The sequence below is a fragment of the Pholis gunnellus genome, assembly GCF_910591455.1.
Source record: "Pholis gunnellus genome assembly, chromosome: 18".
Classification (NCBI taxonomy): Eukaryota; Metazoa; Chordata; class Actinopteri; order Perciformes; family Pholidae; genus Pholis; species Pholis gunnellus.
In genome coordinates this window covers 13756980-13782718 of record NC_136545.1, presented here as the reverse complement: position 1 = coordinate 13782718, position 25739 = coordinate 13756980, and the positions used below count along the sequence as shown (strand labels likewise).

General features: G+C 39.7%; 1 protein-coding gene across 1 annotated transcript in view; it reads left to right on the top strand.

The window, feature by feature from the left end:
• The window catches only part of astn2 (astrotactin 2), a gene marked incomplete at both ends in the record, with an annotated part of 222466 nt that overhangs the window by 99263 nt on the left and 97464 nt on the right, over window positions 1-25739 (top strand). The window contains 5 exons of the mRNA XM_079179557.1: window positions 727-873; window positions 6660-6827; window positions 17061-17145; window positions 18050-18124; window positions 21448-21585. Of these exons, the coding sequence (XP_079035683.1) occupies window positions 727-873; window positions 6660-6827; window positions 17061-17145; window positions 18050-18124; window positions 21448-21585 (613 nt within the window). The remainder of the gene's footprint in view (window positions 1-726; window positions 874-6659; window positions 6828-17060; window positions 17146-18049; window positions 18125-21447; window positions 21586-25739) is intronic.

Below are 25739 nucleotides of genomic sequence, written 5' to 3'. Positions count from 1 at the left end.
ACAGGAATAGGCCTATTATTACTTTTGACTTTTCCAACAAACCTGCATAGTGCATGGTGCACACTGGGCACCATATTTCCTGACGCATGCAGATTCTAAGACATTACTGCTTAAGTGGGTTTTAAGAAGACATTTCTCCTTAAGAAAGGTTTGTGAATGAGGCCCAAAGCAGCGCTATCACTGCCATAATCCCTATCACATTCCAGTGAGCCTCCTTTCAACATGCTTACTTCTCTCCCAAGATGAATACCACTAGACAGAGGTTAAGCGGCTAATTTCATTCCCCATATCTGGCTTGGAAATGGGAGCCCTGACAGAGCCAAAGGGCAACCAAAACAACCAATCTATAACCCTGTCAGTGGCAATAAGATCATACATCACGCTGGTGAATGATTCAGGGCTGCTCTGCAGAAGCGCCGTTATTCTAAGTCGTCCTTTCTTTTCTCAGGCCGGACTTGAACCCGGGTTAGATTAATAAATCAGGAGTACAATTAATGCCATTTTCAAGGATTGTGGGAGACTCAGAGGCTGCATTTTCAACACGGCGTGCTAAAGTGGACGATGTAGTTTTGAGGTTTGTGCTGTGTGTGTTTTACGTCCCCTATGTGTGAAAGTACTTCCTGTCAGGGATGTTCAAATACAAGTCGTGTGTTTGAGCCACTGATGAAAATCAAAAGGGCTCCTGTCAAAACTGTTCACCTTTTTTTTCTCTTTCTCTTCCTCTAGGCCACTCGCACAGTCCTCTGAATAAGGTCACCCTGACGTTGATCACCATCAGCACATGTGTCACTGCCATTGTCTATGCTACGCAGGATTCCTGCCCTCTCACCGTCAAGGTTACGCTCCATGTGCCTGAGCATTTTGTTGCGGATGGTAAGTGCAACACGTTCATTAGAACTTGGCTGAATATTCAACTAAAGGAATGTCCAAAACGATCACTTTGTTCACGTTTAGCCTTGTATCTATTTTCGTCTTTGTTTTTTTTTTTGCTGCCCTCTTAATTGAGACTATAAGCTGTAAAACCCAAGAGTAAAAAAGGGGGAAGGGAAAAAGTCACCCGCTAAACTCTGTTGGGAGACTGCGATCACGTATAACCTTTGTGATACACCCTCAGATATAGTAGCAGGAGATACTGTACCTCAACCTCGGGCAATGCTGAGCTTTGTGTTGGAAGCTAAAGAAGAATATAGATTTGTGGAGCATGTTATCATAATAGCCACTATCCATCAAGGTACACCTTTGTGTCATTCTTTTCTGTATTTTCCCCAGCCATAATTGGATACAGTTGTCCTTCAAGCATGCTGCAGAGATGACTGTCCACACACACACGTTGTTATTGAGCGGTGAAAGATATTATGCAATTTGTATAGTTTTTTGTTGTTAGTGGGAACAGCTAATGGACCAGGGACAGCTCTCTGTATGCTCCCACTGTTTCTATTTACAAATGGCTTGCAGTAAAATCTCCCCCCCCCCCCCCCCCCCACACACCTCTACCGTGATTTGTGGTTCTAAATTTTAATGCTTTTCGGTGTCAGTGCCCCTTCTGCACGACTGATAAAGTACAAAAGACGCACATCCATCCAAGAAAAAGTAAATCATGTGCTAGAACCAAAAAGATGAATCAGGACAACAAAGTCCACAAACTGAAAGCTCCCAATGGAAAAGACAAAAATGATTTATTGTCACCACAAACGACTGAATGACATTTGGAGCCATCAGACTGATGAAGAGCATTGTGCTCAAAATGTGATTTCTTTTCTTTTCTTTTCTTTTTTTTGTTTTTGCTGTGGGAGCATTCAGTGTGAAAGCTTTATTACATGTGACTGCATAGATTTGAATACTAACCTATTCTACCGTTTCAGTCGACACAAACATTCTATTGAACTAATGTGACAGAAGTACTCCCAAGGTTTATTTGTGCTTTTATGCAAAGCGTCGTATGACACACGCGCAAAACGTTTTTGAGAAAAGAACGAGCCGATAACGCCGTCTTCTGTCTTTTACATGCCAGCATTGAGACAGTGCGCACACACAATATTTTCACAATAAATGCCAATTCAGGATAATCAAGTATGTCGATGCCCAGGCAACTGCTTAGAGAGTCGTCCCACTGTGTCTGTTTTATATTCGTCGTTGGCTTTGGGGAAAATTGTAAATTGGGTCCGTGTATTGGCAAGATACCACAGTATAAACCTTGCTGGGAGGTAAGAGAGGCCAATATGGAAAATGTGCAAGGAGTTAAGCGAAGTTAGAGGGAGTGAGGAGCTGAGGCAATTTAACTAATGATTGCTATATCTCTGAAAGCATTCACATATCAGTCGATCAGGTGCTCTTGCCGCCGGGGCCTCATTTCTAGTCCGCCCACACATCCTCAATTTGTGTGCACATGGACACACAATAGAAATGGAACAGTTCACAAAACTCCAATTTATGGAGTTTATTTTGTGATAACTTGTAAGATGGTCACTTGGAAAATATAATTTAAGCCAATATACTGTAAATGACTTTTAGTGCTCAGTGGTTTGAGGTTGTTTTTTTTCCTGGTTTTTTTTTATGAGGCGTTGATGTTTGTTGTTCCCCAGACCAATCACATTGCAGTTCACTTCACACACAGTATCATTGGATTCTGTCAAATCATAACGACATTTGGCCTCATGTAAGAACCACTCGTACACACGGATTTCTTCTGAAGTGGCATTTGGGAGAGTTATGGAAGATCATTTGTTCTCGTTTCTTTGTTCCGATAATTTCATCTTTTATGTAAAAGTTTCCAAACTGACTAAAATATAATATACATCTAAGACAAACTAGACTCAAAATGAATATTCTGTTCACCAGATCACCATTCAGGCAATTTACTGACAGTCCTTTTACTGTAGAGTTCATGATTTTTGTTGGCTTTGGCACAGCGACCTTTCAATAGAATCTTTTCAATCCACACAGCTGCCTCAGGGTCTTGCAGGTTTCTGTCCAGGATCATTATAATACCCGACAGTGTAACATCACCTCCTGTAGGCTGTGATACTTTCTCGTCTAATTTCTTTATGACTGTCATGTTCCCTTGACCACTTGTTATCTTTTTCTCCACCGATTTCCAACAGCGAGACTTGAATTTCTGCAGTGCTAAATTCTTTGTGAAACCTGCCCACAAATAGAGAGCGATGTTGGGGGCATCGGTTATGCTTAAGGTGACATCGGGTGGCAGTCCTCAGGCAGAAATGAGCTCTCTACAACTGCTCCTTATTGCAGTTAAGAGAGTTTTGTGAATCCAACTTGGAATACTTGAACTGGTCTCACAGAAAAAAGGTTTAGACCACTACACTGCAGTCCATTGCAGGATATCTCTACAACTACAACTGTCAACGTACTGATAAGTTTAATGCCGATATGTCACTTAGAATGTCACTTAGAATGATTGATTGGTTTTTTTCTGACCTCCTCAACTTTCCACTCATACACAATATTTTTTCTCAAAAGTTTGGCCCTGACCCGATGCTAAGTTCTTAACTTTTGACATAAACCAAATCAATGGATGGAGTTTGGCTGATGTGTTCCATGGATATTCCCAATCACTAGAGAATTCATTATTTACATTTTGATGGCCTTTGCTTTCGTGCCTCTCTCTCTCTCTCTCTCTCTCTCTCTCTCTCTCTCTCTCTCTCTCTCTCTCTCTCTCTCTCTCACACAATCTTTACATGTTAGCCCCACTCCAGGCAAGGCTCTAAAAACAGGAACATCTTCTCTATGTTGTGTGTTCCATACAGCGTTTGTTTTGCAAGTTTTGTTTTTACTTTTAGTTTTGTTGTCCTTCTGCAAACTTTCTTATAATGGGATTGGACTGAGATACTTAAAGGAGACACCTGAGGCAGAGCAGATGTGATAAAGGGGCGGCTTAACTCATTAGTCTGGCAGGCATACAGTCGGCAGCAGGCAGGGAGTCAGAGCAAACAAATCCAACAGATAAACAAACAAAGCAAATCCAAACTGGCAAGCCTGTATAAATATAAGTTAGGTTTAGGACAGGAACAGGCAAGACAGGAATAAAGACTATAATGCTGCGGTATGGCTACAATGCAAAACATATGATCTGACACGCGAGACGTGTGAGCTGCACACTGTAAACTACTCTATTTATTCAGGGGAGTTAATGAGTGATGGGAGTAGGGGAGAGAAAACAGGAGACGATGAAGACAAACAGCACAGCACAGTGTAGGTCTATGTAGGTATGGAGAGGTCAACATCATGACTTATACAAAATTACAGTCCGAAGGTGGTGATATAATATGATAAACTAGGTTTTGCATCTTATCATGTATCTCAACTGCCATAATTATATGTTAAGATGACATCAAAAACAAGATAATGCAGCAACTACAAGAGCATAACTAATTACTGTATAATAATAAGATGTCAGTCAGTCTGTGAGTGGATGTTTGTTTGATAGATAAACAAATGCTAGATGTTTATAGGATTATCCGTTGCCACTGATGTGTAATGCTTTCTATTCCACATCGGTTCCCCAAAGCAGTTGAAAGGGGTTTAATCTAACAAAATCATATTCCCACAGTTTTTTGCACTCAATTCACAATATGCACAGCGAAATTGCCAGCAATCAGCGATGTTCTTACTGCTCAGGGGGGGGTTCTTCACAGCTCTCAGGGAAACCAACCCGTAATCTAACAATTGCCTCCTCACTGTGTGAGCTGACAACATTAGATTTTTCCTCTCTCTCAGCAAACGAGGCCTACCGGCAGCTCAGTTCACTAACTGCAGTGCTGCAGGAAGTAGCCTTGTTATGCTCACCTCTGGTCAGCCTGAGATGATTTTTGGGATGCCATCTGGAGAATTGTGTGTGTATTTTAGCCTTTTTTGGGCATTTTGGTGGTACTGACTGCTTCCTTTTCAAGAACGGCAACTTGTTTCTCAGGGAGTGTGCGTCTATGGTTTGTCAATATTTACTCATTTTATAAATTGTAGCCTAAATTCATGACTATTGTGTGTAGAAGTAAGAACACATGCAGTCCTTTACAGCACAATATCTCAAACCACCTTCTTGTATATTATCCCATACAGACCTATTTCTTATAAGTTTGCGCCTCAATATCTGAAGTAGACACACTTCAACTTTACTTCAATCCGTACTGTGGCTGCAACAGAACAATGGTTCCAAGCAAATCAAAGTGTACTTGAAGGCATAACTACAGGCCTGCTGGTTGGTCTCTGGTCAAAATGAGTTGCTCCTGTCAAGTGTGCCAGGTAGACCGAAAATAAAACTTGAACACATTGGTGTATTTCTTTAAGGCTCTGTGTGGGTCAGGCTGTCCCGGTGTGACACTTTGCTGTCAAACAAAAAGAAGCCGGTGATGTCACGTGTGTACGAGGAGGCAAATGGTGGTGTGTTCTATTACAAATCACAACTAAAATGGAAAGAAAATAAACAATACAAAACTGAAATGTAATTGAGGCTTGGGATATATATGCTTTATCAGCATTCTTTGTGGGGTAAACTATTACTCCTCTGGGTTGTGTATTTAACTGCAGGGCATTGCTCTTGTTACTTTAGCTGTGACTCCGATTTGATTGCTGGTCACTGTCTAAGCATTTCCATCTGCATTAATCCTCTCTGTAAAAATAAACAGCCTGGAGACCACCATCACAGAGTTTCACATCATGACATAAACAAATGAGGGAATCATTTTTCTCAATCTCACAATTGCTGTATTTCTATTCTAGCAAAGTGGAAGTACATTTTGTCTTTGACACTGACATGTATACTTGCTGCAATTGCTTCCGCAAATCTTCCGTCCACGACCCAGCAATATAGACACAATATACTGTAGGTGTCTACGAACCTTTGTGTTCACTAGAGGGGCTGAAGCACAATCTCCTAAAGCTCCCTTAGGAACGTAAAGTCATTGGCATCAATTAAGGATAATCTTGTTCAGTGATCGCAGTTTAACGATTGCTCCGGGAGCAGTACGAACGAAAGGTAAGTCACTGCCAATGAGGATAGCATTTACTGAGTGACTTGTGAAACTCTTTTAGCCCCTCTACTGCAATCAACAGGGAAATCCCATCAATACACACATTATGGGTCTTAATTTTATCATTTAAATTCAGCCTGGTCAGGAGGGGAATAGAAATTACAGTGAAAATAAAATAATTAGGTACCTCCCAATTGATTATGCAATAGGAACAGGAAACAGGGGTTTAAAGCTGAAGTGCGAGTAATAATTACCCTTTGGGAGAGATCATAGCGATGGCGCAGCAGCTAAGAGTATGGCAGCGGCCATGACGGAGGTTCTGGGGGTGGACCCTTCAGATAAATATGAAACTGAGCATGGGAAGACTTAAGGTATCCTTGGGGCTGGGGAGATGCGGCAGGCACGCCAGGAAGCTTTTGTGCGATATTTCGCGGTAAAGTTGTCACAAACACCAGACATCGCAACTCCGGGAAAAGTGCGAAATCTACAGAGAGCTTTCCCTGGTAGAAATAGGCTTTATCAGCATTGTGTGAACTTGTTCGGCAACAGCTTGAATGTAATGCATGTTCATTTATGTATGGTTTAAAAATAACAAACAAAGTATTTTACAATGTTTTATTGTTTTTTTTTTTTCAAAAAGCTAAATCATTTTGTCTTTTTCTTGTTTTTTTTCAGGAAGTAGTTTTGTGGTGAGCATGGGCAGCTTCCTGGATGTTTCTAATTGGCTAAACCCAGCCAAGCTAACCCTCTACTATCAGACCAATTCGTCCTCACAGTGGGTCCTGGACTACTGCGGCCAGAGGACCACTGAGCCCTGCGAGCAGATCTGTGATCAGGACACAGGTTAGTCCACACAAACGTGCATCACCTTGAGTCAACTTGAAATTCTATGCACTGGTTAGAAATGCAGTGTAAAGGCATATTTCTGGCCATATTGTGTGTGTTGAGATTAGAAGGAAATACAAGCATTTGAATCTCTTTTATGTTGAGATAATTGCAAGGACTTCAAAACAGAATGTGGTGGAAGGAACCTGTCCTTCCTTCCTCTTTTGCTACAGGGTTACCTTCATGAATGTTTCTCAGTGTCTCTGATCTGAATAAAAGTCCTTGGAGGAGCCCAATAGAACTGATTTATGCACATCGAATACATTTTATTTAGAAATGGCAGTATGGCAGTAATAAAGTCTTAATATTGACAATCGTTGTGCAGTAGTGAAAGCATTAATAGTTGGATTTAGATTTGTGTTGTTATTACCTCTAACCTCACGCATATCTCAGAGTAAGTATGTAAATAAATTATTAAATGCACTTTTTTGCATTTCATATTTTACTTTTAAAGCCTTTTTATATTATTTCAAGTGAAGTTCTACAGTATGAGAATAACTGCTATATACATAAAAACAAACACGCAAATATGAATATCTTACAGTATTGCTCCATCTTTAGTTGGTCTCATTAAACATTAAGAGAATGTTTGATGTTTTGAACCATAAAAACATTATGAAAGGCACAATTATGCCGGTTTTAAAGGGTTTTAAATGTGTTATATGTCATATTATATAAACTATGTTTTAACATATCAATAAAATAAAGTACACACTTATTGGTAATTGTAAGCTGCGTAATTTCTTTATTCCAAAATAATGGTAAAAATACAAATCTTACCACAACTTTCTCAATATTATAAACAAAATACTTTGTCAATTGGAGCTTAGTAAGTTGTAGTGAGGAGGCAGCTAAAATGGCCTAATATGTCCTGCGTTACACTGATAATCCAATAGAGGACAATCAGATATTCAACAATATAGCCAATTGGTGTAAAAAGGGCACAGAAGACAGCGCCCTAAAACCAATAAAACAATGGGATCCATGTGTGATCAGCTGAGTTGCCAGTCAAGGGAGGCTGTACTTATATATTAATAGTATATATTGTGGCTGGAGATAGTTTGCTTTTCAAACAACGGAGTTAATGTAACATACTTCTTCTTCTATAGATGGAGTCAAAAGCTTAGTAAAGCAAGCTAGACAACAACATTAGAGTGTGTAGGCCCCCAGTGCCCGTTGCCCCATCCAGGTATCTAATCTGCAGCCTCCACTGCAGTATGTATATAGTTAGCTCGTACAATTTTCTGAAAATAGTTGTGCTGACATTAAAGCTATACGAAACAAAAGCCAAACGTGCAGCGTGATGATATTTATCTTGCGCTGAGTGCTGTAACTCCCTTGTGTATTTCGTGCCCACCTAGATACAATCTAAGCTCATTAGAATGGATTACATCTGTAATGTATGTGAAATGTACGTCACCCTGGTCAAGGGCATGTTGTGGGCTGGTGCATTATGTATTAGAGCTCCACACTCACTCGGTACACGTGAAGATGCCAAATATGGAGTTGGCACGTATGTGTTTGTGGGTTGTGAATGTGTGCAGACATGTGTGTATATTCTTCCATCAAGCACTGTTTGTTAATGCATTGTGAGATCAGTAATGGTTGTAATTCAATGATGAAGTCATTTACGTATCCAGACCCCAGAACATTCGGCATTCTTACTAAATCAGTACTTGTGGCTCCCTCCCTCTGTCTCCTCGTGTCTCTCCACCTATTCTGCTTTTTGTATCTGTTCTTTTTAGCAGCACGATTATTTGATCCGTAATTGCCCTCAAGTATGTTGTATCTCCTCAAGGCACAGCCACATCCACTCTACAGCCAAGTTAAAGGTGTTTCCAAACAGCTTTCTATTCGCATCATCGTCCTGTATCATGCGTTATTGCACCCATACAATAGCACTCAACAATTATACACACACACACACACCTACACACACACACAAAACACCTGAAACGAAGTCTTTCATCCAAGCACATTTATTGCAGTTCCAACAATAGGCTGAACCACTGGTTGGGAAATTGTGTAAAAAAAAAAAAAGTGTAAATCACAAAAGGGAAGCACTGCTCTGTCTTTTCAGCATGCTGCCATTCTGGCCACAACAATAAGCAACATGAAAGTGGGTATTTTACCTTTTGACAAGTGACAGAAAAGCACCTGCTCGGGCAAGTCTTGTTAAACATGAAAAAACACAAAACCAGCTGCCATAGACATACACACACGTGGACCGGTGCTGTTTGAATTGAACTGGCTGGTGGAAAATCACTTTGCTTGCTTTGACTACAAGTTTTGCTGAATTGCTTCAAAGTGATTTGTCCAGTTTCTTTCACTTCGTGAAACGGTCAAATCACAGAAATGTGTGTGAAAGCCTATGTGTATACTGATGCCATAAAGTAATCATTACCCTCTCCTTCTTACTGTACATCCACCGCATTGATTGTCGTCTCTGAACTTGCAAGGAATTTGTTTAGGTTAACAAAAAAAAGTTCAGTGTTACAACATCCACCTCAGCGTTTGGTTTACAAGACCAAACCTCACATTTGTTGTAATTTGTTGGGAAAATAGATATGATAGAGGCATTTTTTGTCGATTGGGGGGAAAAAAACAAACATGAATATAATATTAGGCAACGACTTCAAAAGAAGATATTGCAGCTGACAGTGAGGTGCAACACAACAAATAGAAAATCTTGCAGAAATACAAATATAGGTTGCCTCATCCAGCTGGGTGTATGGGTGCTGCAGCAATGTCAGCAGTCCTGCTTCCTGTGGGTATGATTTTTTTTTTCATCATTCTAATAAAAACTGGCCTTGGACATGGTGACAAGTCCTTGTGTTGTCCATAGGTATTTGCACAGCTATTCTAAATTAGAACTCTTCTGTTGTACGCACAAATAATACATGTCAGGAATTAGAAAAGGGCAGACCGCTGCTTACTGTTCAGACAGGTGAAAGGGTAAAATGGCATCTACTTGTGCAGCGTGCATTCATACCACCATTGTGGCTGCCAAAGTTACACATTAAGTTTTAATACATTGTTTCTACTCTCCATTTAATCATCAAAGATCCCCACCTTTCACGAGGCAACATTAAATATACACATTTGACTCGATCACATTCATCAGCTTTCTCCAAACATTACACAAAGACAACGGCGGTCCTACTTTTAGCGGGTGTCGTTTCACCAAGTCTTCCTGCTTTAATTTCACGCTGGTTAACTGCCACCGTGACTACTAGTCACAGTATCAGTGTGCCTGGGTGATCAGTCCTCCCTGCCCTCACCTTCATCCTCTGACTCAACTGCTAGCGTGGAGGTTAGCGGATGAATGGCGTGATGCAACTGTTTCTATTGCCCGATTGCTGCGTAGGATCTAGCGGACTACTGTTGGACTTTGACCATGGATCGTCTTTGTAGCAACTGATGATGTAATAACAGCTCGATCCTGAGAATGTTATGAAAAGGCCCTGTAAATGGGTTGAAAATACAATGCATCCATACATGTGTAATATACAAAGGAATGAGGTTGAGGTTGAGAACACAACGGTGACATAATGGTGACAGATTGTATTGGCAATCTAGTATTGGTGTTTATCCCCATTTGCAGTGTCAGGTTGTGTGTCCGTGTAGAAACCTAGCTGGAATGTAACAAGAAAGGGAGTGGGTGAGCACGGTTGGATAATTGTTGTCCTCAAATGGCCATTTCCAATCTCAGGTGATTAGCTCTCAATTAGGCCACCAACATGGTTTAATTAGTCAACCATAACTTTTGGCATCACTGAACAGGCTCTATGCACAGCAGCATTTTTCACATTTCCGGGGGAAATTTTCATTTCCAAACATTTCGAGAAAGCAAGAAATTGCAAAAGAGGTGGGTAGTTAATATCTTTGCTCTAACTAATCACACAGGAGTCTGCAGCCCACATTCTCAGAGTACAGGCCGAATCAAGCCTCAAACTTCAGCTGGACGAAGCCTCTTTTTTCCTTTCTTTTTTTTGTCTTCAAAATTGTCTGCTGGATTATTTATTCCGTTAATGTTGTCGTTGATTACACAATTCAGTGTATACCGTCTTGAAAGACTGTTATTTACTGCCCTAATATGTCGTCATCATAATGAAAGTTGTTGTTATTCTTAAGATCATGCATTGCTTCGGTTGGTAACATATTGTATTAGTTAGGTTATCTACTTGTTTTGTCAGTGTTTGAAAGTCTAAAAATGACAGCTGTTTAAGTAAGTCCCTAAAAAATAGTAATTTATATAAACTAGAATTGAGTTATGGTCAGTTATGATCTGTCTGTGTAATAAGGCAACATTTGTATCTAAAATATAATTGTATCGTCTTTTTTATAGTCAACCCATTGATTCATTATTTCTGTGCATGACCTATCCTTTCGTTGGATCCGATTCAGAAAGATGTGGCCCATACATTCAAAATCCACCAAACGCATCCAGTGAGCTGCATCATCACTGCATGGGCTGACTTTCTTTACTTTGTCCTCCAAGCTGTGGCCATTTCGGATGTCAGAAGAAGCAGTTAAAGGCTCAGCTGCCAGATGCTTTTCAGAACTACTCTGATACAAAAGTGGTGTTGGATTGCACTGAACCGCCTCTCCAAACAACACACTCTCTTTTTCTTTAGAGTGAGGTGTGTTTTTTGACTTATAAACCCCCCTGCAGCTAGAAGGTTTATCAGAATGGCTCTTGATGGGGCAATAACCTCTGTGTCAGCTCCATCAGTGACAAAGAGATCCTGAACACGTTTTAGTCATCTAAATATAACGATCTAGTTAGGAAAACCGCTTCTGGCCATAACTTAATGGGAAGATATATCATTGCACTTGTGATTAAGTACTCCAATCAAAAGAAAACAATGTTTAAGTTAAACATTTGTTTTTATTTAATCAGATCATATTTATGTTCCTATTTGTATTTGGGGTCGCTGTCTGCTCTGATTGAGAAAATGATGGCGCACCTTTGCGAAGATAGTTGTCAAGCTGTGGGTGGAGATACTCAGATGGGGGGGGGCGGTATATTCTAAAAAGCCCGCATGTGACATAGGAGTGGGGGCCAAATCGAAATGGTTTCTTCGGAGGTCGATGCAATAGGCACCCCTCAATCGTTAGTTTTCATAGTTTCGGGAAGGCGGGTCAATGTCCCTTGTAACATGCATAGTGTCCTTTCAAAATAAAATTCCGTCTTCACAGGAATTTAGGTTTAGTCAACAAAACCAGGTAAAGAGCCTGGTTGATAAGTTTACGTTTTAGTGACTCACGTAAGTAGCGAGTGACAAACAACTCACGTGACAAAATATCAACGTTTACTTGAAGGTTTTGCACGGGACACGAACACCAGACTTCTGGACGAAAGTCCTGTTTGTTTTTGTCGACGTGCGTAAAAGAAAAACAAATCAATTTATCCATTTCAGGGTGTTAAACACAGTTGTGTGCCTGTAAATGCACTACACAACCATGTCATCATGGGTACAAACAACAAAATCCCACACAAGTGCCCCTTGACTTGACAATAATAAGGAGGGCTTTCCTTCCACTCGTATGTCCACTCTGAGGGACCTGCAGCCAATGTAGCTTGATGCATGGCTTTTGACCATCAGACCAGTGTTTGACACTGCATGTCCCCAAGTGTTTTGTTTTGTTGCCTAAACCTAACTTTTGTTTGTAATGTCGTCCCAAAATGAAAAAAATAAATAGTTAGGAGCGACACAAAAAAAACAACATGCAATTGGCTCAACTACCTTAACTGTTGAAGCAGTTGCTATCTACTTCCTTAGTGAATGCCACTCGGTTGCTGCAGTCTGGCATATTGTTGCTTAAAATTGCATAAAGCGATGCAATTCTATACGATATGAAGTTACATTTCATCATAATCACAACAATAATTATGCTACATTAATCCAATTGGAGCCATGAAATGGATTCCTAAGATATTAGAACATAGAGATATATAAAAACACAGTAAAAACTGTTTATATACAATAAATAAATCAATGAGCCACTACATCAGCAACTGTTACAAACTCGTAACATAACAGATGGATGGCACTGATATGGCTCATGTCTCCTTAGAATCCCAACTTAACTCCAGCCAACTGCACGCTGTAAATGTAAAAATGAGTGCAGTTGCCATAGCACATTAGCAGCTCAGTGAAGTTCAAATTTAATGACCACACAATCCCAACTCCCCATCTCCTCCTTGTGTGGTGTTTTACTGCTGGCTTTATCTTTTTAAGAGACCGTTTTTTATTAGCTAATTCAGCTCTTCCCATTGTTTTTGTAGTACACTCACCTTTTGTCTAGTGCCTCTGAGCTCTCTAAAGAATTGCTACAGTTTAAGTTTCTCTTCTCAACCACAACCTCCCTTTTTTTTAATATGCCTGCGCTATATCTGAAACCAGTTTTCAGAGGCAAGAGAAACTGCTGCACGCAACTGATTCTCGCAAGTTGTCTAAAGGTCATTTAATCCGGCGGAATGTGTAATCAGCCAGACATATCTTTTCCCATTAATTGCTTGATCCGCCCTCAAAGGCATTTGCATAAAGGAAAGAAACACATTCCACTGATTACTTGCAAGGTGTGTCTCAGATTACACTGTGCTTCCGTGCTGGTGCGCCTCATTTGACAAGGTGGAAAAGACTTAGTGATTGTGTCTCTCTGCAGCCTCCAGGCCTTCACACATATATGGCTGTAGAATATATACAGTATGTTATTATGTGTAAGCTACATATGTAAATACATTATCCAGTGTGAGTTCTATTTTCTGCCATTTAATACAGTTGCCAGTATTGTTAATTACATGTGTGAACTCTGCTCACTTCTAAATGAGGAGTGTCCAATTCTAAATTGCACAAAGACCAACTTCTCCAATATCTAATTCAGGTCACAAGCGCAATCTGTCGCTGTGAATAAACCTGTTGTATTTTGCAAAATTGCATTGGATTGTTAATATCCGGATATAGAATTTTACATTTTGAAAACAGATTTAGACCATATTATACTATCGCAACGTTACAGAAGCCAAGACAAAAAAGGAGGGGACAGGTTTGATTTCAGTTCACTGTGTTCACCATTCAAAAAAGTTCCTACTACTGGATGAAATAATCCAGGTTATGGTCATTTTACGGCATTCTATATGATGAGACATACTTAGTATTATTTTATTTTATTTGGATAAGAAATTAAGTTTCTTGTGGACATTGAAAACATCCAGTAATATGTCCAAATACAAAGTGTTTGGGGCTTCAAGGGGACGCATTACATGACGGAAACACTGGTAACTGAGGTACTGATTCGCTTTTTGTAGTGTGAAATATTTTGGCCCTGTCCTATTAGATGTTTTCTCTTGAACCAAACACAAGCCGAGTATAACAGTTGTCAGCAGAAGGCACAGCCGCTTGTCTCCTGGATGCAGCCTACTCCCATCTCCCCTCTCCAATTAATCACAAGTGCAGTCAGGCGTTTTCATCCGCAAATGAGAGTTTGCCGTGTAAATATTTCCCATTGCATATGTAAAAAAATACATCTCTAGTTGAGGTGCTATTGTTAGCCTAAACACTAACAGACTACTAATGAAAAAGCCATTTCTAGCCGCTGGCAGACTGTAAAAGGGAAAGGAAAGAGAGAGAGACTTTCCTCCTTACAGCCTCTCCAGCATGTAACTGGTAACATGCGACCTGACTGCACATGTGCAAGATGGATTTTATTAAGCAGTGCCTCTGGCAGTCAGGAAAAAAAGTACTTTAACTAGGTTAAATGTGTATGCAACGAGTAGCAGAGGGAAATGGAGGTGTGTGTGTGTGTGTGTGTGTGTGTGTGTGTGTGTGCTTATGTGTTGTTGCACTATGAACAGAATACATGTTTCCGTGCTTTGGAGTATGAAATCAAATGAGAATGCCTCCCCAGGAAAAACAACAGCATCAATCGTTTCAGTAAATGCCCCCAAAACGCAATATGTTTACATTCAAGTGACAAAGCCCTCTATCTGCAATACGAATTATGAATCTTTTCTCTCAGGAGCAAAGGAGGACGTAGTGTGAAATTGTAATAGAGCCACGCAGTCTGCAGAGGGAGGATGTCAGGGTTCATGGGTGCACTGTAAGATGTGTATTGTCAAATTAACAGTAACTTGTTCTGCAGTTAGAAAAGAAAAAAACTAGCCTTTGACTGTATGAAACATAGACTAAGTTCCCTCGCCATAATTAATAAACCTCCTTGAGTCTCAAGTAGAAGTCGTGAGGAAAATGTTCTGAGCTCTGATGTTAAAACTTACAATAAAACAACATTCTGCACACAAATCAAGGACAGTCTTTCATTCTGAGAAGTTTTCCACAGCCAGTTAGTATCACTGTATTATGTTATGTTTTCCCAGAATGCATTGCACGTCTTAATTAAGTAACATACTATTCACAACTTAAGACAGAACTAAACTGTTGAGAATACAGCAATGTTACTGTGGAAACAGCAATATTAGTTTCTGTGAGTATAAAATGTCCAACTTAACTTTATTAGTTATTGTGACCATGACAACAAAGGTCACCTAGACTAAAGTCTATCCAAACCTCAACCATTGTTGGTTTTGAAGCGGTGAATATAAACTGCTCTTGAAGGTAATGAAAAACAATTACCTGTCGATTGGGCAATTTGGAGGACACTACTCATGGCATTACCGTTTGTCTCTGACTCAGAGGAAATAAACTGTTATGTGCAAATATAAAATAGATTTTTCATCAAATCATAAACATACATTCTCATCATGGATACAGCTATCATCCTGCACTCTTAATTTATCTTCTATTTCAAATATCTACAGGTGAGCGATTGCTCCCCATTTAGCGAGGGCACAATAAATAGCTACAAGCAAATAAAAACAAATGTTTTTTTGCATCTCTGTGACTGAGTCCTGGTAGTGCATCACTCTGTGAGTGAGTCTTAAGCCTATAAACGCGACCAGTAAATTATTAAACACTAGGTGATAAAATGCGAATGGTGTTGCCTGGGTGGCCATTACACATTGTTTCCAGTGTTATGCCTCCATATACTGTAGGTCAACAGGAAGCAGTCAGTAGCTAATAGTTGGTAAAGTGACTTAAAATTTCACAAAATGCATCCATCCACTTAAAAAGGCATTACACATGCAGTGTATTCTGGGTATTCAATTTACCATACACAACACTAAATCATTTATATCTTTATTAGAACACATAATACAAGCAAATGACGTATCCATTGGTGTGTTTAATGTTATCTGAGTAGTAGTAACTTACTCATTACAGGAATGTGTATACAAGGTCATATATATATATATATATATATACATCTAACATATCAGCTACCCACTAGGCACTGTTTATATCCAATCAAATGATGTATTTCTGACATATAATAGCAATGTGTGGTTTTAAACTCGATGTCTAGCTGGTGAGTCAGCAGCCCAGTAGCCAGAGAGATACAAACTGACCCGAGCAGCTTGATTGGCAGCCTCCTGTACCAAAACAAAATTGCCGTGCTGCTGTCTGAGTGTCTCTGCTCGTTCTGCAGTGGGAGCTGTCCAGCCAACTGAGCAGAGCTGAACGGAGATCTCGTATCGAGACACAAAAAGCTCAAGGAAAGAAAATACCTCAGTGGAGGATGATGAAGACGTTTGGGGATACTGGGAGCCAACAGCATCCCAGTCACTTGTCAGATTCTAGCCAGCAGAAATAAATAAACAACAGTTTATGACACTGTTTTCTTATTTGAGTGCTGGCTGGTGGTTGTTAAGCCCTAACGCATGACAAAATATATGTAGTCATAATGTTAAATAAGTGTTCAAATCTAGTAGGTTTTTGACTTAACCAATGAAGCTCATGTCCATAGTATTCTGGGGAAAAAAATCAAATCAACAGCGGCAACATACAAGTTCATCTTGATGGCTTGATGATGAAAAATCCGAGAGAATGATTGCCTTTAATTTCATATTCCAGGAAATAGCCCAGCTCATGCTACGGGCATCAATGTAAATCTACTCCAGATGTGTTTGCCAGAAAAATGTACCTGGAAAAATATGATAGCATGACAACTGCTTATTTAATACACCTCTAATGTATGAGCAGGCCAGGGTCACTTACTCTGTCATTTATTCATCTCCTGAGGGTGAATAAATATCCACCACTGTCCCCCATCTTGTTTTCTTTATTGCAGGAGAATGCAGCTGTCATGAGGGTTATTCCCCCGATCCTGTCCATAAACACCTCTGTGTTCGCAGCGACTGGGGTCGGAATGAAGGGTAAGTCCTGTCTGCTCTACCCACTGATATCTAAGAATTTACTTGTACTTTAATTACCTTACGGCTGGGTTCGCGGTACCCTACTCCCAGCTGCATTAGCGCACAACATTAACTTTACATGAAATAAAGGTGAATTGTTAACTGTGATGGATTAGCTATCTGGAGAAAGTTTCAAATCTCTTTTAAGTTGATCTCCAGAGTATTAAAATGAATGGAAACCAAGGTAGGAAATCAATCTAATGCTCTAGCTATCAAAAATGGTCACCAGTAATGTCAAATATAAGAAATGTGCAGTTAATGAGCTAACATATGTAAATGTACCTTTAAGGTCTTTTGAAGAGATAATCAGAAATACAGATAGGAGGAGGAGGAGCTAGGAGGGATGTTGTAATTTGTAATGAAAGAAAACAGCAGGGGAAGCAAGAAATAAATATATAAATGGAGAACAACACAAAAGAAAGAAAGACAAATGGTATAAATCGACATGTTAGGGAAGGAAAATAAGCCAAATGAGCTTCCTCTCTCACTCTGACCTTGTTTTGACAATTAACTGGCTTGCCCAATTATTGATTCATTTAAAAGGTCCCACATTGTTATTCAACTCCATCAGTCATCGTCTGGATTCAGTCCAGTAGCATATCACATTTTCCATTCACAGTTTTGCCGGAGTAACAGCTGACGGAGGGTATATGAAAACGCAAATATGATCAAGCAACGTTAGTTTTGACCTTGCATTTCATTTTCTGAGATATATTGTGTCATATACACAGTGTGGAGTAATTTATTTATTTACTCAGAGTGCATAAACACATTTAAATGTATTATTAATAATTATACAACATGACTTTGAAATATTCATATATTTCTCTTTTTCGTTTGGTGTTCCCTCCTTTCTGTCCTCAAGTCCTTGGCCATACGCTAACCTGGAGAAAGGCTATGACCTAGTTACAGGGGAGCAGGCCCCCGAGAGGATCTTCAGGTGAGTCCTTCACTTCTGGTGCATCTCCTGAGTGCATGACTTCTGTTGGCCATCAGTGGACACTCAATGGGATGATGGCGGTCTTCTTGTCATGTGTTTGTGTGTGTGTGTGTGTGTGTGTGTGTGTGTGTGTGTGTGTGTGTGTGTGCGCATACAGATGAGCAGATGCACATAGAGGCAGTTGGTCTTACCCATGGGCTCTTGTGTGGGGGAATAGCCCAAGGTGCAGTCCTGCATGGTCTCCTTTCAAATGCTTTTACTGCCATTTCTGTTACACTTGTCATTCTTGATGGGGTCATTGTGTATGACATGTTTGAAGAAGTGCGAGGCTCAAAGGACCCATTCATTATAACTCTGGTGTTTCTATTTTATGTTTCCCTCTTTAAATAGTCCAGATCAACCTGACCTAGTTCACTAAGACTAGTTCAGTTATTCATACACCATTCGTGATAGTGCTGATGATGAGTAAAAGGTGTAGCCCTTCCAACACGTGTTACTGACATAGTTGAAACATTGACTGTACTGGCATTATGCACCATGTTATAGATTTGTTGTACGAGTAGGTAATCAGGCACTTTATGGAGTCTCGATAGAGACTTCATTAAAAGTTACTTAGAAAAAGACAAAAGACGTTAGTAGACGGGATCCCCTCATTGCCACCGGGTATTTTGCACACTGACTGGATTTGTAATGCAAGTAGCACAGTTTTCACCAGGCCATTAACTATGTAATTATTTAGTTGGTTGGTAAGCAATCTTGGACCCCATCGGTCTGGGGGAAGGAGTTATATTTTTTAGGTCCCGGTGTAGTCAGCTGATTTCGGGCCAAGACTTCCTCTCCATTGCCCTGCTCACAGTCCGATTTGCAACTTGAGATGCAAGACTGGAGCAGGAGTTGAGAGCATAGACGGTATATAAGAAGTAGATGTAGTCGTCGTGATGTCAACTATTGGTTTATGGACAACAACTTGAAGCCTTGAGTTTGGGATTTTGGCCATCGCCATCTTGATTTTTGCAACCGGAGGTAGCTGTCTGGTTGAGAGACAATGTGTGCAACCGGTTTCTTTAACAAGTAATACGTTTAGAAGCTAATTTTAAAGGAATAAAAAGCTAAACAATAAAATACAGATAATAAATGGTGGGATTGTAAACTGAAAACCAGAACTATACCCATACCAAAATCTTGTGCTGTTGCCCACAGACATATTGCCTTTTTGTCTATTACAGCTTTCAAAGGTTGATGGTGAATTTCCATAAAGTTTTATTCAAGACGAACTAAACCCCAAAACCACTCGTTTTGGCTGAAAACCAAAGTATATGGGTATTTAGAAGTGTTGGATTCAGGTCCAAATCTTGACATTTTTGTGCAAATTATTTGAATTCTGCAATTAGTGTTTGAATGTTATAAATGTGAATGCACACTCTGGCAGGTTTTAGCACCCCCCCTACCTTGATGTCATGTTCATTACCCCTCCAGTACGTTGGCAGGAAAAGTTCTTTATTTCGCATCGATCTTGCAGGGTTAGCTTCTTGGCATATGTCCACTTTTTTAGAAACCAGGTAATGCCGAATCTTTGTTCTACATAAAAGCACATTTCAACTTTCAGCAGTCCAGTGCCGGTTAAAAAAGCGACAGTATGTTGGAGATGGGACTCCGACGGCATACACACACACACACTCTCACAAAGGCAGCAAAGAAATCTACCGCTTGGTCGAAGCGCTGTGCCGGTCCAGAGTTTCTGAGAGGAGAAAGATGAAAGGACAACTGCACACACACACAGTATATACTCGTATACTTTCAGCCATGTACACTCTCTTACAGATAGCAGACAAAGTGAGGAAAGATGCAGCAACCAAATGTAAACCCTCACTGGGTTACTGTTGGAGGGGTTCTATATCAGTGCTGTGTAGAGGTGGATAGGATAAAATACCGCATTGCTCTATAGCTTGATAGTGTTAGTCAGTCCTAACAGGGATTGGTTTCACAGATGGGGATCCATGTGGGAAACCAATGATGCCTCTCACTTTTTTGTACGCCAGGAGCAGTGAGGAAGTAAGCATTTTGTGATCTGAAATGGGTGAAAATGTAATAGATTCAATGTATTTAGTTAAATGTTAATTCACAGTTTGAAGCCAAATTTGTCTTTTCATTGTCAGATAGTGAGGAGAGGTCAGAATAAGTGTAATGCATTCAGATTATCTTGTTATAAAAAAATGTGCTGGCAGCTGAATTGTGTACAAGTTAAAGGTTTTTAATGCCGATGATTGGCAGTCGAGAAAAAAAAAAAAAATGTTCCAGTAATTAGGTCTTGTACATACAAAGTCATGTTTGACAGGATGGATGAAATAAATATTTAACAGTGGATAAACTTACACGATGTAGAAAGGGTGAAAAAAAAAATGCTGTTTGTGATACTTTTTATGTGGGAGTCAAATGACAGGGTTGATTATTTCATTCCAAGCTTTTTGACAAGTGAAGCCACTCGAGTTTGGTTTCTTAGTGGGAATTTGTTGTAGTGTCGCCCACCTGCTCAGATACATTTATTAATGCACATGATGCAAAGCACAGCCGTGTTCTGTGCCATTTGTTAGGCCTCACCATGTGTAGCTATTCCCTAGCGATAAGTCTTGGCCCCCCAGGGTGTCCTGCCGATGATATTAATCTTCACGTCTCTGGCGAAGCTAAATCATTTTTACACCATCTTGAACAATGGTCATCGGCACACACGGCACAAAAAAAGCATTGTGCTGCGGAGCACGTTACATTTAAAGAGATGGCAAATCCGTCTCCAACTGTGTTGATGCACCACATGCAAATACCAATTGAAGTAGTTGCCACACAGGACTGACAATATAAGCTTGTCATTATACACTAGTATGCAAAACAAGTTCCCTTGAGAGTTAATGGCTGTGACTTTATTTTCCTGTAGAATGCGGTTCTATTTTTATTACATCGTGTTCTAAAGAGGACTCATTAAAAAAAAACTTTAAGCATGTGCAATGACATCTAATTGTGTTCTAGACTGTTCTCACATCAATATAAAACCGTTGCTTACAGAACATTTGCATTATCCTTAATGCAAGGAATTAATACAAGGATGACCATATTGCCCATTATATGTATCGCTATATGAAATGATACACTTTGCCAGTAATTGCAAAATCTCCGTCTATCTAGCGTACCCTCACCACCCTTCATTCCTACAGAAATACATTTGCATGCTTATGTATGTACATACTGTACAAATGTGTGTGCAATAACCAAATGTTACAGTATGACTGTAGTTTGATTGACATTTAGGTCTTGTGGTTGTGCCAACACAGATCATTCTACAGTCTGGGCCAAGGGCTGTGGCTGCCAGTCAGCAAGAGCTTTGTGGTGCCACCAGTGGAGCTGTCTATCAACCCCATCGCCAGCTGTAAGACGGACGTGATGGTTACTGAAGATCCAGGAGAGGTCAGGTCAGTCTGATTCAGCTCAGGGCTCCACACGTGTGATAAAAGAGAAACTGTGTGGGACAGTTTCTTTGCTGCGTGGTCCAGATAAACCTAAAGTCGCAGGATACTTACATTTTGTTTTTTCCTTTTCATTTGTGAAAGGGCTCAACAAATACAATATAAAAAATGTCATTGTTTATGAAACCCTGGCTCTACAGCTTGAGCGGCACAGCAAAACTAAAAATAAAGCTCCTTTTGTGTTGTGGAGTGTGTAAGTACAAATAATATATGTCTGCACTTCAATTGTGAGCTGTTTCCATAAAACTAGCCTTACCGTTGAGACGGCCGTTCTGACTTCAGGACAGAAGCTCACTATATATGGCATTCACATATGGCTATATAACAATATGAATATCACAGTGCTACTTCATTGCCCGTATAAATGGCTGTAGCCACTATAAAGCAGTATGCTTCTTGCTGTAAGCAACGTTAATGTGGTCTATTCATCATTGAAAATGCTGGTTAGAATTAAAGATGAGCGTATACATGGAGAACAAAAAAAAGCTTTTTACTTATCAAAAAGTAATTTTCTTTATCTTCTTTAAAAAAATAACTAAAACACTGTAAGACCTCTGCAATACTAGTCAGAATACCAATCAAGCAGTAAATCAGGTAATTACACCTTAGAGGTTCTTGGTTTCAGAGGACTAAAGTGACAGGCAAAGCCCTGTTACAAAATAACCTAACGTTGGGCTATGCACATAGAGATCCAACAAAATGAATCCAAACAGGAAAGGAGTGTCAACAAGGTTATGGATTTGGCACTCTCACAGTGCAAAAACGAAATATTGGCAACGTAAGAGTTATGATTTTTTCATCCAACCAGCCAGTAGGAGCTGGCATGCATCAGTGAAGCTGAACATCACAACACACGTCAGAGCATCAGCTGCAGATTAAAACAATCACCCATCTATGGAACCAGCCTGGGAAGTGATATTTACCTTCAAAACCAAATTGCGACAAGCGAACGCGCTAAATGTACCTGCTACCAGTTTCCTCAATTGTGAGAAGATGGAAGGAACGGATTGTGAGATGACATAAGGGTTTTGTAACCCTTAAAATATTGCATTATTTTACAATGGTCACAAAGTACATATGTGGAACAAACCCAGATTGAGGGTACTTTGGCAGGAACCCATACTGATTGAAATCACACAAATCATAGTTGAGGTTGTTTTTATGCCCCGACAAGGAACCTTGGAAAGTACCTCTTGCATGCAGTGTCAGTGTCCTGTCTGACCCAGCAGTATACAACCATAACAGATGGAATACTACACACGTACATCCCCCTCCATTCAGGTCTGGGAGTTTTTGACACAGAAAATTCGGTTTACTAATCTATAATTCAGAAAGCTTCAGTTATCGTTTGAGTACTGAATTTTTCTGTCTAATGTGTACCACATGAGTTGTTGTTGTTGCAATTTCACTATTCAAACTCTGCACAGGCTTAATTAAATTGCCTTAGGAGCATAGAACTCCCAGGGCAATTGTTCACATCTGCTAATACTTCCGTAAATGGGATTGCAGCGCGGCTCTAGAATAATTAGTCAAGGTATGTCACTTACTTTGAAAAAGAGTTGTGATCAGTTATTGTGAGCTAGAAAAATGAGGACATGTTTTTGAGCAACAACAGTTTAAAGCCTCACACCTGCTACATGTTGATCTGATCAGATTCTGACATATTTCTGACAAAAAGGCTCTCTATTTAGCTACGGGAGGAAAAACAATTATTTTAAAGCAATTATTCCTTTTGTGCATTTTCTTTTTCTTGACTATCACTCAAGGGCCACCGTTATGAATAGACCTCACTGGGTTACATCGCAACCGCAGGTGTAAATTGAGCACTTCAGCGGTGGGCGAGAACTTAGTTTTTGTTTAGCTAGTTAGGCTATTCATCAGTGGAAGAACGTGCCTTCATTACAGTGGTGAGCATGTCTGCTGTTCCTCCTGAATCCCATCAGCAGTCGCCTGCATGAGATTCATCTAGAGATTAGGCATTTAGAATGTCTTATTTAGTATTGGCGACTTCAAATAAGATAGCAACCTGACACACATACAAACATAATAAAATTGAACTGCGTAGAGATTAATCTTGAATGACATCACACCAGGAAATAAACACAAACTTTGAAGGAAGTAATACACATTGTATAGCTGATTAAAAGCCCATTTTAATTGAAATAATGAGTTAATGATCTGTATTTAGTTAATTATAAGTTCCTGTAACACAAGGAGGATCCGTCGGATTGTCGTGAATAATGCAGGCGACACATTATTTAAAGCATTTCTGTGGAACAAAGTCCTGTGAGACTTCATGGAGTTTCTGGCTTGTACAGTTTCACAAAGTGTTTTTGCAGGCATTGATGAAATCAACCAGTCATGATGCACATGTTGATTTGGGAAGTGGTGAAAGGTGCTGTAGCTCTGCTTGACTTGCTGATAGAATCCGTGGAAATATATTTTGTTGATATAATTAACCTGACCTTATTTTTTTTGATTACGAAAAGACCTCAATATCTTAACCAGCCATAAACATTTTCCCAAAATCAGTCACTCAAATAAAATTCCCCAGTTTCCGGTAGTTTTATGCAGTCGTGCTGGTGAGTTCAGTTTTATTTGCCCAGTGGAGTTAAATAAAATTGTATTTATTTGTGGTGCTCACAGTCTTGAAACATTACTTTTTGTTAGTCTCTAGATCCACAGACCTCGCTTTTTGCTGTTATCAATAAAAACTATTTTATACCGGAATGATGTTACCTTTTCTTCCTTTTTTGACATTTCTCTGCAGCCACTGAATCAAAGCATTCATGTTAAGAATGTTTGTTTCTGATGGTCATGCAAATGAATCAGTGTTGCCAACAGAGTCAAGGTCAACCTTGACCACAGGTATGCATGCTTTTTTTCTGGTTACTCTTTCATCCCCTGAAAGAAAATTAATTATTGTTTTGGATACTATGAAGAATGCTGGGTGCTGTGAGGTGTGTCCATCCTTATTGGCTTAACCGGTGCATGCAAATTCCAGTGCCCTGCTCCACAGGGGTGAGTGTGCAGAACATATTAGAGGGTAAGACCAGGGTGAAACAGAACAAAGTTCCTCCCTTGGTAATGTTGGTAATATCCTCTTGACACACAGTACTAACCTACTTGACTTCAGGGTTACCAAAATTAGCTTGTTCAACTATTTACCAATTAATGAGTAGTTAAAATGCTGCCACATGAGCACAACTGATTTTAAACCCTAACCCTTATTCTCATTATATTTACACTTTTATGACTTCCCTGACATTTAAAGCTAGACACTGTCGAAGAAGATTCATTCCAGTGAATGACCAAACTGTGCTGGAAGTCATATTTAAATAGATGAAACGTAAAAGGAATACAACTGGTCGTAATAATAAAAGCATAGCTTCTGCTGCAGCAGAGTTCAGCACTACGGTTCATTATTGTTTGTATGAACAGAGTTATTTAAGAATTGAGAGATTCACTACATATATTCTGTACATACCACATTTGAAATCCCGCTTCATTCATTTGTCGGTAAATTGACATACATTTGAGTGGTGAGTGCAAAGTCATAAAGCCAAACACTCACACAAATGGCCTGATGTTTGTGAATTAGCCTCCAGTAAATACTTGCTTTGTCAGTGTTTTTTGTTCGACGTAAACATTTACACACTTTATAAGGTTTTCCTTTAACAGCAGAGCCCTGAACAGAATGCAAAGAAAAAAAAATATGCTGTAGTGTTTTGCTGCGTTCAGTGTTTGGTCTGGTTAACTGATCAATAACTGCGTCGGTGTCGGAATTCAGGCTCAGGCCTTGTCTTATCCTCGATTGCTGAGAAACAAGGAGACATTGTACATGCTGTACCTCCCAGCCATTACTATAATGCATACCATTTAAGCTCACTTTACACGTGTACCATATAAATAGAAAAATCTCAAACATCTATTTTATCAAATTGATATTGATTGATTGATATCAATTTGAAAAGTTTGTTCTCTGACTCAGTGCTCCATTAGCAAGTATTGAATTGGAATCTTCTCTAAAATTAGCTTTGCATTCACGCTGCTTATTGCTAAACCAAAGCCAATGTGTCACAGTATAAAGAGTTCAGCCA